The sequence below is a fragment of the Rhineura floridana genome, chromosome 18, assembly GCF_030035675.1.
Source record: "Rhineura floridana isolate rRhiFlo1 chromosome 18, rRhiFlo1.hap2, whole genome shotgun sequence".
NCBI classification, from domain to species: Eukaryota; Metazoa; Chordata; class Lepidosauria; order Squamata; family Rhineuridae; genus Rhineura; species Rhineura floridana.
The window spans coordinates 4209614-4223583 of record NC_084497.1 but is presented as its reverse complement, the minus strand read 5'-3'; the positions used below and the strand labels follow the sequence as shown (position 1 = coordinate 4223583).

Genomic DNA, 13970 nt, shown 5'->3' with positions numbered 1-13970 from the left:
GGCCATTGGGAGGGCAGGCACTTTGAAGGGAGTATGTACTTGGAAGTGGTCCGCAAAGACCATCACATCATATGTTTAAAGCCCTTCTTGCAAGCCCCCATTGCCTCCCCCACCCACAGGTGGAGGTGTACCGCAAGTGTGATGCTGAGCAGGGGGTCAAAATCGCACAGATCTTGGACGGGTTCATTGGCCGCAAGGTGGTGAAGCAGACAGTGATGACGGTTGTGTATGGGGTCACCCGCTTCGGTGGGCGCCTCCAGATTGAGAAGCGGCTGAAGGAGATGGAAGACTTCCCCCAGGTCAGTGTTTGCACTCTCTCTCTTTCTCTCTTCTCCCCCATCCACACACCCCACTCAGCCCCTGCACCCCAGTCATGGCCCCTTTTCTGGCTGGACTTGTTAGCAGTACATGTAAAAAGGATCTGGGGGTTGTAGCTGATTGCAAGCGGAATGTGAGCCAGCAGCGTGGTGCGGCTGCGAAAGAAGCTAATACGATTTTTAGGCTGCATGTCTAGAACTATCGTTCCCATAGTCGCAGGAGGAGACAGTTCCACTTTATTCCACACTGGTCTGGCCACTTCTGTGGCTGTGTGGTTGTTGTATTGTTTTGTTTTTATAGCGTGATATATTTAGTTTGGGTTTTAGCAGTGTTGTAAGTTGCTTGGAGACCTTCAGCAGCTAATGAATCTAATTAATAATAATCTTGAGTATGTCCATCTCGCTTTCCCTCCATCTAGGAGCATATCTGGGAAGCTTCTCGCTATCTTGTCCAACAGGTCTTCAACAGCCTCAAGGAAATGTTCTCAGGGACTCGAGAAATCCAGGTAAATTATTTGCCAAACGTTTCTTCCGTCCTTTGCTAACACTGGGGTTGGGGGGAGAGAAAAAATATTATTTTTTAATAAGATATTTCAAGCAAATATACGTATGCATATAAATGAATAAAAAGAAATATTCCCACACAATAGGACAAAAGTATTGTACAGTTGTATGTTCTCTTGAAATCGATCACTCCGTTACATGATAAATAAAGCCCATTGTCCTAAAAAACTTATTTGGCTGATCATTGATAGCAAGTTTACTTATCCATTGTTATGGTCATCTGTATTGTAGCCATTCTGAAATCAAAAGTCCTTTTTAAAAAAATTGTTTTTGCAGAGATTTGTTACTACTTCCAAGCCATCATTTAACAATGACCTTTTTAGATATTCTAATAATAATAATGTTAATAATAATAATAATAATATTTGATTCAAATGCTAGTAAATATCCAGTCATTTCCTCTATTTTATCCCAAATTAATGTCCACAATGTTTTAATTATTGGATCTATGACATATGAGACAGATGCCTTGTCTATAGGCTTAACAGGATTTGTGGAAGACATTCCTTTTTCAACAAGCCTTCTAACTGGAGATTTTTGTGCCAATCAGCATCTCTGTTGGATATGAAATTGTTTTTCTATATGTAACTATTTTTTTTTATGTAATGGTTTTCAACCGTCTCTAGATCTGCAGTTGTCTTAACTGCGTTTAGATTTGCAATTGTTTTTTAATGATAAATAAAATAGGAAGCGATTCACAAATGGCAAATAGATAGATAAATAATGGGACAGCCCCAGAACGTATGCATAGAGTCTGCTTGTAAGATTTTCAGTCTTCAGCATAGACTTTCCTTTGCTGGATAGATGTGCCTTCGTCTCCCTATGCGCAACTGAATACCACTGGTATTCCGTAAGGAGGTGAAGGCCAAATTGGACAGTCGTGACTTCCCCCAAAGAATCCTCGGAAGGGTCATTTGGGAAGAGTGCTGAGAGGAGATTCGTGTTCCCCTTGCAGGCCTACAGTGGCCAGAATGGGTCAACAGGTAGCCCCTCTTCCCAGGGAACTCTGGGAATTGTAGCTCTGTGAGTAGGAATAGGGGTCGCCTAACAACCCTCAGCACCCTTCGCAAACTACATTTCCCAGGATTCCCAGGGAGAGTTCCCAGGATTCTCCCAGAAGCCGTGACTGTTTAAAGTGGAATTAAATCTATGGTGTGGATGTGGTCAAGAAGGACCTGATGGTTCAGGCCAGTGTCTCATCTCGTTCAGCGTCTCTTCTCCCTGCACCACACACCAACACAATCCCCCCACAAACACGGTCCGTTATGATGGCAATCTTTTTTTTCCTCTCTCTCTTTTTTTTTAACTTCAATACCCTCCATCCTATCTTCATTGCTGCCTTTTCCCCTGCAGAGCTGGCTGACAGAAAGTGCCCGGCTCATTGCGATGTCCGGGCGGACAGTGGAGTGGGTTACACCTCTAGGGATGCCTGTGATACAACCTTACCATCGCTCGAAGGTGACAACGGTAAGCTGAGCGTGGGGTGATTTTTTTGTTCAGGGGTGGGTGGGTGTTGCGTCACCCAGTGAGGCTGGAGGGAGGGAAATGAGAGGTTGTGTGGGCTTTACTCTGTGCATCCAATGACTGTGGTCCACAAAAGCTTGCTTTCCATGCCATCACAATAATTGTAAAAAATGTCTTTAAGGGGTCTTGAGAAACAGGTCTGCCCCTCTGCATAATTCCTTCCACCAGCCATCTGTTTCATTAAAAAAAAGCCTGTACTGATTTTGCAACAATAAACAAAAGGGGAAACACAAATATAGTTATTTATTGATTTGATGTCTTACTTGCCCTTTACCATAAGGTCCCAGGGTGGGTTATGACAATCCAACATGCAGTTATAAAGCAGCCGCAAGTTCACAGTTGTGTAAAACAAGAAAAGTATAAAGACCAGTGTGAAAATAGTTCTGCATACAGAACGATTCTATATACAGAAACAATACGTTTTAAAAACGGTTCCGCATGTGAACGTTAAAAAATAGTTTTCATAGAGATGCAGATAAAGATCTCCAGTTAAAACAGGTGTGGGGAGCTTTTGCTCCCCCACCCCAGAGGTTGTTGAACTACAACGCCCATCAGCCGTTGCAAGAATGGCCAGTGGCCGGGTTCATGGGGATTGTAGTTCAGTAACATCTGGAGGGTCCACACCTGACTTAAAAAGGTGTGTGTGTGTGTACGCAAGTCAAGTCAACATTGGGTGAGATCTAGCGCATTTTCTCCCTTTCTCCTGCCCCCCAACAACCCTGCGAGGTAGGAAAGACTGAGGTCAGCTGGCCCTACCTCTCCCAGTGAGCACTGTGCGGCTGAGCTGCGATCCAAGCCTGGGTCTCTAGCAAACGCCACCACCCTCAGCAGCTCTCTGCAAATCAGCTTCTCTTCCAAGTGATTCTAACATGTTGGGGCCCAAGTGTTCTCAGGGAGAGAGCGAAACGTTATGTCCCTGTGTCTTTTATAATTTAATATACTCTATAATATTGTCAAGGCCTTTAGCTATGTATATTGAGGTTTATGACTGACTTAATTTTGTAAATTATGGGCTCTGGGCTCCTTGTGGAGGGAGGGCGAGATATAATAATAATAATTAATAAACCTGATTCCACTGAGCCAAAACTGGGCAGGAGTCCCTCGGGTAGAAAGATTGTAAGGTATCTGTTATCTATTTAGCTATCAGTCATGACCCCGTTGGGTTTTTTCCACTCTCCCAGAGCTGTTCGAGAACCAGTTCCGCACCTGGTTTTCTTTTTCTGCTCTCTGTCTCTCTCCCCTGAAACGCATTAATGGCCAATTTGTAGCTGTCAGTCCACGCGTCTGGGCAGGCTGGAGGGTCACGTGGCTCATGCCCCCTGGGGTGTGCAGAGGCCCCCTGCAAAGGGCTCCTCAGGGCTGGCAATCAGCCTCCTTCTCTTCTTCCGCCTCCCCCCCACCCCGTATCCCGCCCATCTTCCTCTGCTGGTTTAGGAGGTTTGACAATCATTTCCCTGAGGCTGAAGCCTCCTTCCAGATTGCCCACAATTACATGCCTGCCTCTGCTGAACCTACTCTGGGCTTGAATTAGCTGGCTTCCTTGCAGGGGCCCCATCTGCTGGCTTCAGGATTGTCTGAAGCACGCAAATAGATAAACTCTCTCTTTCTCTCAGATAGAGAGAGAGAGAGAGAGAGAGAGAGAGAGAGAGAGAGAGAGAGAGAGAGAGAGAGAGGAGCGTCTCACACACATTCACAAACTCACTCATTCTCTCTGTCATTCTCTCTCTCCCTCACTCACACACACACTGTCTCACAGACACTCACTCTTGTTTACACACACTTTCACGCTTTCTCTCTCTCACACACGCATATACCCATTAACACACTCACTCTGTCGTTCTCTCGTGCATAGTTTCTCTCTCTCACACACACACACACAGTCTCACAGTCTCTCTCTCACACACACACGTTGACTTGGATAGTTTCCTTCCTCCCCCCAAAAGGGGAGGGGTTATTAAAGCTTTTGGGGGTAGGATTTCAGCTGCGTGCAGCCATGGGGGACCGGGGGAGCAGGCAGTGAGTGGCTGCACAGGAGTGCATGCCGTCTGCCCGAATACAAGTGGCTAAGGACAATGGGCAGTGACTCAGCTTTTTGCAGTGGCAAAAGCGTGACTCAGCAAGTAGAGGGGGGTGAGTCAGCAGAACAGAGAGTCAAGGTGACACTTGCCAAGAAAAACAAGCCGATAGCCGCCTTCACGGATGTCTGGCAGAAGAAGGCAGAGCACATCAAACCTTCTTCCCCCCCCCCCCCGTATATGTTAGCAGCTGATGAAGGCGGGAGCCGAAACGTTTTGGTAATACTATAAAAACCTCTGTTTTGTTAGTCACAGTTCTGTGCATATATTTTTAAGTGATTAACGGGATCCTTGTCGGGATCCAGAGCAAGCTTGGGTGAAGTTCTGTCTGTTGCGTTCAAAACTGTCTCTGTATATATCAACCTGACGGCCGTATCACCTCTGTGGAAACCTGTCGAGGTCTGCAGCTGAAAGCGGCCGCCTGAGTACTGATATATACCTTTTGTTAAATATGCTGGGTTATACTTTCTTCTGCGTCTGTGTGCCCCCAGTCACCCCCCTGTCCTCCAGTTCCCCCCCCCCTGTATTTTTTCATGCAAAGCGTGATGCAGAATTTGAACTCTGGGAACCTAGGTTTGCCTTTTATAGCAACAAAGCAAGTTCCTAGCTCTCAAGGTACCAGAGATGAGTCTGATGACACGTGGCCAATCAAAATGCTCCAGTGTGGGAAGAGCTTCCCAGGTCCTTGGGAATATCGGTCCCTGTTTTGTGGCATGTTAGCTCTCCCTGTTCACAAAAAGACCCCAAAGCCTTCTCCAACCTGGTGCTCTTGAGATGCTTTGGATTTGTTATTAAATTTATTTATTACCTGCCTTTCACAAGCAAGTCCCAGGGCAGACTGAAACAGTCTAAAATTCAATATTAAAAAGAGTTAAAGCAAATTACAGTCACTGGAATAGGGTGGGACCTGAAAGCACATTTCTCAGGTGTCAGAGGCCAGGATAAAGATCTGATCTGTTCTCTGCTGAACTTTAACCCAGACTTTTTCCTCTCTTCTTTCCCTGCAACCAGATTAACAGCAGTATTCAGAGCGTCTTTCTGAAGTCGCAGCACGATACCAACCAGTGAGGATCTTGTTTTTCTTATTTAAATTTACAGTGCCTGACTGGAAGGCAGTCCATTTCATCTTTCAAAGTCTGTTTTTATGATGTTTTAAAGTGTGTTTAGTGCTTTTGTTTGCCACCCTGGGCTCCTGCTGAGAGGAAGGGCGGGATATAAACCAAATAATAATAATAATAATAATAATAATAATAAATAATAAAACTGATTAGTGTTTTTATTTCTTGTTTTTAACTTCCTCAATAATTTCGATGTCTTTTGTAAACTGCTTAGAGTTTTTTAACAATCAAGTGGGTATATTGTTAAAAATGATGACAGTGACACTACTACTGCTGCTACTGATGTGTCAGCACCGTCTGGTCCTGCAGGATGTGATTTGTGCTTGTCCCAGCAAGCACTGCCTTAGAAGAGATGTCCCCCCCTTCACTCTTACACAGGAGGTGATGCCTCTTCTAAGGTGAAGTGGGGGGAATGCCTCTTCTTCCAAAGATGATACCTGCTGGGACACGCACATATGTCCCACCCTCGCAAGGAGCTCTGTAAGGTCATTCCTGTGTGTCCCAATAGCTCCTGAATCAGCTGGACCTGGGGCGCGACCCTGCCTGTCCCGGTTCCGAGGCTGGTGGTCACCATCTCCTAAGACACCCCTTTCATTTCCGGCAGGAAACCCAACACAGTGAAGCAGAAGAACGCCTTCCCTCCCAACTTCATCCATTCCTTGGATTCCAGCCACATGATGCTGACAGCTCTGCACTGCCACAGGTAAAGAGAAGGCGGGCGCAGGATGTTTTTGTTCTGACCAGGGATCGCTTGCCTCCGCCGCGCCGTTCGGGCTGGTGTGGCGACGCGGGACGCCAGAGCCAGTCCCTCTCGCGGGCGCCTAAAAACGGAGGGGTACGCTGCCTTTCTCCTGAATGAGCCACACCTCGAAGCAGCCAGGAGGGAAAGCAAAACGCAAAGCAAGTTTCACCGCCGTGTCAATGATAGCGGCCGATTTATTATGTACGTGTTTGATTTTATTTTTGTAAGCCGCCCTGAGTGCCCGATTATTATAGGGTAGAAGGGCGGGATAGAAATATTTTAAATAAAATAAATAAAAGTAACGACAATATATAGCACGGGAACATGAAGAATAAGCCCATATCCTTGCCAAACTCATGTCAAGACATCATTGTGGTATAACAATGCAGCCCTCGAGCTCTCCCTGTCTGGCCCTTGGGACTCTCTCTCCAGGGCACACCCCTCTCCAGCCCTGCTTTGCACCTTTCCTTGATTATTTTCCCCTGGCCAGCTGTGCCCTTGAACTCTGATAAGGCTTCTTGCATGCCTGAATGGATGATTGGGGGGGGTATATAGAAACAACCTTAATGTGCAAAGGTAAATTTTATTTCTTATTGATTGATTGCATTTATTGACTGAGTGCCTCTCTAGCAAGGAACTCGAGGGGTTTTACAGTTTTTAAAATACCGAAAACGCTATAAAATGTAAGGTTGGCCCCCTGGGGAGGGGCGCGCGGAGGGGCAATCTGGCTGAAGGCAGGCTCTGACGTTGCTTTTGCCTGCCTTCTCCTCCTCCTCTTCCTCCTCACAGGGGCCAAATGTACATTCATTGCTCCGCCCACTTTTCCCTCCCGTCTGCCGCTGGCATGTGGCCCCCCGGAAGGTTTTGCCCAGAAGGGAATGCGGCCCTCGGGCTGGAGAAAGGTTTCCCTGCTCCTCACCTAGGTAGTCAACTCCCCACTGAATGCACTGAAGGTTAGTTAGAGGGCCTGAGAGCCTGACTTACCCTGTTTCTGTGTTTCGTAGGCAGGGGCTGACTTTCGTCTCTGTCCACGATTGCTACTGGACTCACGCGCTCACGGTCGACGAAATGAATCGGGTAAGACTGTCTCCCCACCAGACCGTTCCCTGACCCAGCTTGCAAGGGCCTTCACAGCGGTGGCTCCCCGTTTGTTTAATGCCCGCACCCAGTGAGGCGTGTCTGTCTCCCGACACGATTGACTTCCAGGAGGGCTCTGAAAACCTTCCTGGCTACCCAGGCGTTGGATGGCTGAAGGGGACTGTTCCTTACCAAGAAGAAGAATGTTTTCATTTGCAGTTGTTTTAGAATGTGTTTATCCGCAGCTGTTTTTAGAATGTTTCAAATGGAACTTTTTTAAAGAATGTTTTTAATTGCTCATAGAATGCTTTTGACTTGTTTTGTTATTGTTTCATTGGCTGCCCTGGAAAACCAAAGGATCTCAGGGCGGGGATATACGTTTAATAAATAATAATGTTTGACCCACACAGTCTGGGGCCCGGTTATCTGAATGGCCACCCTAACCCATTATGAACGGGGCTGGGTTCTGAAGTTGCCTACACTCACAGCCCAGTTGACGATGGTTTCTCTGTACTCCAGGTCTGCCGTGACCAGTTTGTTGAGCTTCATAACTATCCCATCCTGGAGAAGCTGTCAAAGTTCATGCTACAGAAATACTGTCACAATGTCCCGTGAGTGACGCATTGCCTTCCCCCCCCCCCCCGCTTTTAAATATTTATTTCCATTTATGAATCTTTTCCCATTAAAATATCTTGAAGCGATTTCAAAATAAAATTAAAAAAAGCATCAGCATTACAAATGATTCAGTCGTTTCATATATAAAACTATATAACATGTATATAGAATATATATATATATATACCAGTTGCAAAACATTCATGTATAAAACTATATAACATAGGATTCATAGGATCGCCATACGTCATAATCGACTTGAAGACACGTAACAACAATGACATATATATACACACATACACACACTATATAGCTAACATATATACCTTTTTTTAAAAAACACTTTCATATGTAAACATAATTACAGATCCGATACAGATGCAGGCTTGTATCCAGAGTAGTGCTGACTCCCTCACTCCGTTAGTACATGGATTATGCTTGCGCAACGGAACTTCCCCCCTCCGGCCCTTGTGCACCCCCTGAATCTGTTCTGGGGGTTCCTCCAGCCCTCCAGAGCAGATTTGAAGAGGAGGGGAGTTCCACTGCTCTGAAGTAAGCTCCACTGAGTTCAGTCGGGGCGTATATATCTACGATTTGTAGCCTTAGGCTACAATCCGAACCATGTCTACTCAGAAGCGAGTTAAGTTCAGCTGGTCTTACTCCCAGGTAAGTGGCGTTAGGATTGCAGCCGTAATCTGTTTTTCGATAGAGCTGCAGTGCAAGTCAAGTAATTAGATCAATCCTAATTTCTGTTAAGGTTATTAATTGGTATTTGCATAGAAATATTGGCTAGAAAGGATTGACAGCCATATAAAGTGGCCTGGAGGGTTGCATCTAATTATGGATGTTCTATATCGTAAACCACCCTTTCCCAATCTTCGGGTGCCCAGAGGTTGCTGAACTATAACTCCCATCAGCCCCAGCTAGTGTGGCCAATGGTCAGGAATGATGGGAATTGTAGTCCAGCAACATCTGGGGACCCAAAGGTTGGGAAAGGCTGGTAAGCCATTTAGAAGCCTATTTTTTGCCATTAAGTGGGATGTACATAAAATGATGCTGATGATATTGATTTCGTCTGAGAGAAACTGTGGTGGACCCTGGAGGACCAAAGAGGGGTGTTTTGTTTTGTTGATGTTCTTTGGTATACATGTTTAATTCTTCATTGGGTGACTTCTAAACAAGAAAACCCACTTTTTCTAGGGTTGAGTGGAAGAAGCAGAAGACGGATGACTACAAGAGACTGGTTCGGCTCCTCTCTAGTGTGCCTAAGAGAGGTATGTACATGCAGCATATTGAGGGTTTTTTTGGGGGGGGGGGGTGCTGAGCATTCTGTCAGCTGATCCTCACCCGCCCACCCGGGCCAATCTCGGCACCCAGGCTCTTTATTGTCCAAACGGAGTATAGACAGTCCTGAGCTAGACTGACCGATGGCCTGGCTCTGCATAAGATAGTTTCCTATTTAAGTCGACCCTTTTTTATTCATAACCATGAGGACGAGAACCTTAACTCTGTTTTTCAAGGAAGGGCTGTAGCTCAGTGGCAGAGCCTCCAGCCTTGCACGCAGAAGGCCCTGGGTTCAATCCCCCAGCGGCATCTGCAGGTGAGGCTGGCAGTGTCCCTTGTCTGAAACCCCAGAGAGCTGTTGCCAGTCAGGGTGGACAGTACTGAGCTAGATGGACCAATGGCCTGACTCAGTATAAAGGTTGCTTTCTGGGTTCCTACGAAACACAACCTATGTGTCTTTCGTATTCTCCTCCCGTTGCCTCATCACTTCCGTTCCTAGCCGTCTCCTAGCTCCTCCTAATCTTATCTTTTAAGCCTGTTCATTTTGGCTGCTCTCCTCTCCCGACGGACTCTCTTTCTGTTTGTTGGTAACAACAGAGGTATCACGGCTGGCTTGCTTAATTGCCTGCATCCAGGCAAGAGCCAATTAACGTAAAGCTGAAGGCGCCCTTTCTGAGCCCTGGATTCTGCTTGCCTCTCCTTCCCTGCAAACCTCAAGGTTTGCAACTCAGAATAATAATAGTCCTTAGCCTTTGTGTTGCAGTTTAAGGGGGCTGGACCCCTCTCCGTGGCCCTTTCATGATCCAGAAAGGCTAAGCCACCGTGATCATCCCCAGTTTTGCAGAGGCAAAATCACCACGTTTCCACCCACACACTCCCAATGGTTTCACGGTTCAGGTGAGATTTGAACAGGGGACACCTGGGCTTGCTTGCCTGCAAGGGCTTCTGCAGGTCCATGAAGGACCAGCTTTTTAGCTTCAAAAAGCAGGTGGCCCTAGAGTGGATCGGTCCATCTTCCCAGGGAACTCTGGGATTTGTCACTCTGTGAGGGGACTAAGGGGTCCCCTAACAACACTCAGCACCCTGAACCAAACTGCAGTTCCCAGGATTCTTTGGGGGAAGCAGCTGTGACTTGTTTAAAGCGGTGTAAGAGTTCTACACATAGTGCAGATCGGGCCGGAGTGAGGCCTCCGTGCAGATACACCTCTCCAAGCAAAGAAATTGTGGGTGTTTATTTGCAAGGGAGAAGGATCTGGCTGATTTCCTTGAGCAAGGAGTTCCGAAGTGTGGGATGCTATGAGAAAAGGCGAGTTACTTCTCCTTCTCCCTGCCATAGATTTCACTTCTGCAAATGAGGGAAGGCAGGGCAAGTCTTCCCCGGCTGATCTATGAGGAACAGGGCATGCGTTCCCAAAGGGTCTCGGTTTGTGAACTGATCCAACACGTACAGAGAACTGCCTTCAACCAAGTCAAGACCATTGGTCCATCTAGCTCAATACTGTCTGCACTGACTGGCAGAGTATCAAATGGGGGTCTCTCCCAGCCCTAGTTGGAGATGCCGAGGATTGAAACTGGGACCTTTCTTGCATGCAAAGCAGATGTTCTTACCAGTGAGCAATGGTCCTTCCCTTAAAAAGAAAAGCAAGGATCCAGTCCTCATGGCCTGAATAAAGGGCTGATTTAAATAGGAACACAAGAAGACGCTTTATAATCAAGTAACCGTTGGCCCATCTAGTTCAGTACTGTCTACACTGACTGGCAGCAGCTCTCCAGGGTTTCAGGCAGGGGAGTCTCCCACAGCCCTACCTAGAGATGCCTTTTGGGATTGAACTTCTGCATGCAAAGCTGGTGCTCTGCCACTGATTCGCAAGAGCTGTTCAAAATACACCTGGGCTCTTAGCTTAGCTCCAAGTACAATTAGTATCTGGACGGATCCCTGCTTTAGACAGAACCTTCTGGCCCTGTTTCGCCCAGCTGTGGCTAAGCATGTGCTAAAACCTTTCTCTGGAGGCTAGCCAAGGACCCCTCCCGGCCCAGGATCTGTCGCTCTCGAGGCAGAGAGCAGCAGCCTGCGTTTGGTTTCAAAGGCAGAATCTACCTCCCTCCACCCATGTCCCCAGCCTGTCCTGTTGCTGTGCCCTGTAGCATCCCTGCAGTCAAACACAAACCCTCCTGGGGGGATCCATGGCTGGCTGGCTGGCTGCCCAGTTTCTCTGGAATCCGCCCCTACCCACCCTCCTGGGTTGAAGCTGAGAAGATGCTTTCTCTTCCAGGCCAAAGATATATATTGTGGGCCCATCTCTACTGTACATGTAAAGCATTGTTGTTGCTGTTGTTGCTGCTGTTGTTGTTGCTGCTGTTGTTGCTGCTGCTGTTGTTGCTGCTGTGTTGTTGCTGTTGATGATGATGATGATTTGATATCCCGCCCTTCCTTCTGAAGGAGCCCAGGGTGGCAAATGTAGATCAACAAAGCAATTTACAAAAAAGAAAGAAAAAGCATTCTAACAAGCATTCTTCCTCCTCCCCCCAAAAAATCCCGGGAACCGTAGTTTGTTAGGTGCTGGGAGTTTTTAGGAGACCCCTATTCCCCTCCCAGATCTACCGCTCCCAGAGTTTCCTGGGAAAGGGAGATTGAGTGTTTAAACCGCTGCGGGAATTGTCCCTCCATGAGAAGAATTAGGGGTCTTATAACATCCTAAGAGCATAAGAAGAGCTTGTGGGCCTGTCTAGTGCAGCTTCTCGTTCTCATGGTGGCCAGCCAGATGCCCATTATGGGACGCCCGCAAGCAGGGCCTGACTACAAGAGCACTCTCCCCTCCTGTGGCTACTGGCAACTGGTTTTCAGAAGCATCCTGCCTCTGACTGTGGTGGCCGAGCACAGCCGTCATGACCAGGAGCCATTAGCCTGATCCTCCATCTTTTGGCTCCCTGAACAAACTACACTTCCCAGCATTCTTCGGGGGAAGCCACAACTGTTTAAAGTGTGTCAAAATGTACGATGGACGTGGGGCCTGGGTCAGTTTGTTCATCTGTTTTTAAAAAACAGCCCCAATAACATTTGGTTATTTGGAATCAGCTAAGATCCTGGTCCTCATGATTTTGAATAAAGGGCTGATTTTAAATAGGAACGTGCAACACAGCCCCAATGGGCAATAGTTTACCTTGCTCAGGATTTTCTTCCGTGAACGACAGTGGCTCTCCGGGGTTTTAGAGATGTGTCTTTCCCAGAGCTCTACCTGGAAATGCGAGGAACCGAACGTGGGAACTCCTGCCTGCAAAACAGGCCCTCCGCTAGCGAGTTTACGACCCTTCCCTTCTCTCTGTGCGTCTTGGTCTTCCGAGTGAGCAACCCGCTGTCTCCTTAGCTCTCTTGCTGTTTCTCTCTTTCCTTCCAGGAGACTTTGACCTTGAGAAGGTGAAGGAATCCACCTACTTCTTCAGCTGACCGTGTGCGTCGGAAGCTCTTCCTGAGGAGCCTGTCTCCGCCATCTGTGTTTGGGCCGGCCTTTGCTACCTCCGGGGTAGAAACGAGGGGAGAGCTCTGTCTTGCCCCATAGAACTGGAGGCTCTCCATTGCATCTTCCTGTGTGCTCCCCAGGGGAACACGTTCAGAACTCATTAGGGCGTAAGGTGGTGCTGCCCCACCAACGACAGTCTGCACTCAGCCAGCCTCCACCTTAAGAGCCAATCGGGGGGCAGCTCTGCTTGTCATTGGCTCTGGCTGCATATACCATCAGGCACTCTGCTTTCCGCCCCGCTGTCCTAATGGGAAACAGCCACCGCTGCTCAGCAAGGCCTGGCCCCTGCCGGGAGTGCCATCAACAAGTAACCGATGGCATGGATCTCAAGGGGTGTGTGTGTTACCAAACACTGGGAACCTCCCTTTTGCTAAACTGCCCGAGATAGCAAAGTGCGCTCAAGAACCTACTGTTAAGTGCGGATTGAGCCCGGAGCTTCCCCCTGTGGGGATGTTTTTGTCTCTGCACTTAGTTATTGGGGAACGTTTTTCAGTTTTGTTCAAGCAGAGTCATCCAGGGAGGCTGCTTCGACACACAGGGAGAACTGTTTTCTAAATGCCAGTAAATAAATAAAAAGCGTTAAGAAATCTCTGCCTTGCCTCTTGCGTTGGGAATGTCTGATCTGCGTACTGCGAGGAATAAATTTAATAAAGGCTCTTAGGGGAGGCCAAAGCACCCACCCACTGAGACAGGAGGTTGCCCGCAGGGTCTCTACAACGAGTCTCTGCTCGGGCCTTGTCTCCCATTCAGGCCCTGCTGGCGGGGTTGTGGGTTCTGTCACATCTCTGGGCAGAGTGTAATAGGACTCCCCAGCTGGTGATGTGGCGTCCTCAAGGGTCCCTGCCTGTTGAACCTCTGAATGAGTTGCTGCTGTGAGACTGCCTTCCTCCAGGCAGGAAATGTGCCCAAAACAGGCTCTCTAGGCACGGGTAACTGCCTTACATCTGCTGCTGTGAAGACAAGTACAAAGAATTAATTCAGCTTCTCTGCGATCTCCTCATCTTCCTTTAATGCCCCATAACTGACAGTGGCTCTCCAGCTTATTTAGTAGAGAGAGGCATGCTGCATGCTGCCTGGTCCTTTTTAAACTGGAGATGCTGAGGAATGATCCTGAGATCTTCTGAATGCAAAAATAC

At 47.6% G+C, this 13970-nt stretch overlaps 1 protein-coding gene across 1 annotated transcript in view; it reads left to right on the top strand.

Annotated features, from left to right (window-relative positions):
- Positions 1-13425, top strand: part of POLRMT (RNA polymerase mitochondrial) — a 29455-nt gene extending 16030 nt beyond the window's left edge. Inside the window, exons 13-21 of the mRNA XM_061601113.1 lie at positions 120-299; positions 737-823; positions 2235-2348; positions 5492-5544; positions 6203-6301; positions 7345-7417; positions 7937-8028; positions 9233-9306; positions 12712-13425. Of these exons, the coding sequence (XP_061457097.1) occupies positions 120-299; positions 737-823; positions 2235-2348; positions 5492-5544; positions 6203-6301; positions 7345-7417; positions 7937-8028; positions 9233-9306; positions 12712-12761 (822 nt within the window). The 3' untranslated portion in view covers positions 12762-13425. The remainder of the gene's footprint in view (positions 1-119; positions 300-736; positions 824-2234; positions 2349-5491; positions 5545-6202; positions 6302-7344; positions 7418-7936; positions 8029-9232; positions 9307-12711) is intronic.
- Positions 13426-13970: the final 545 nt, after the last annotated feature.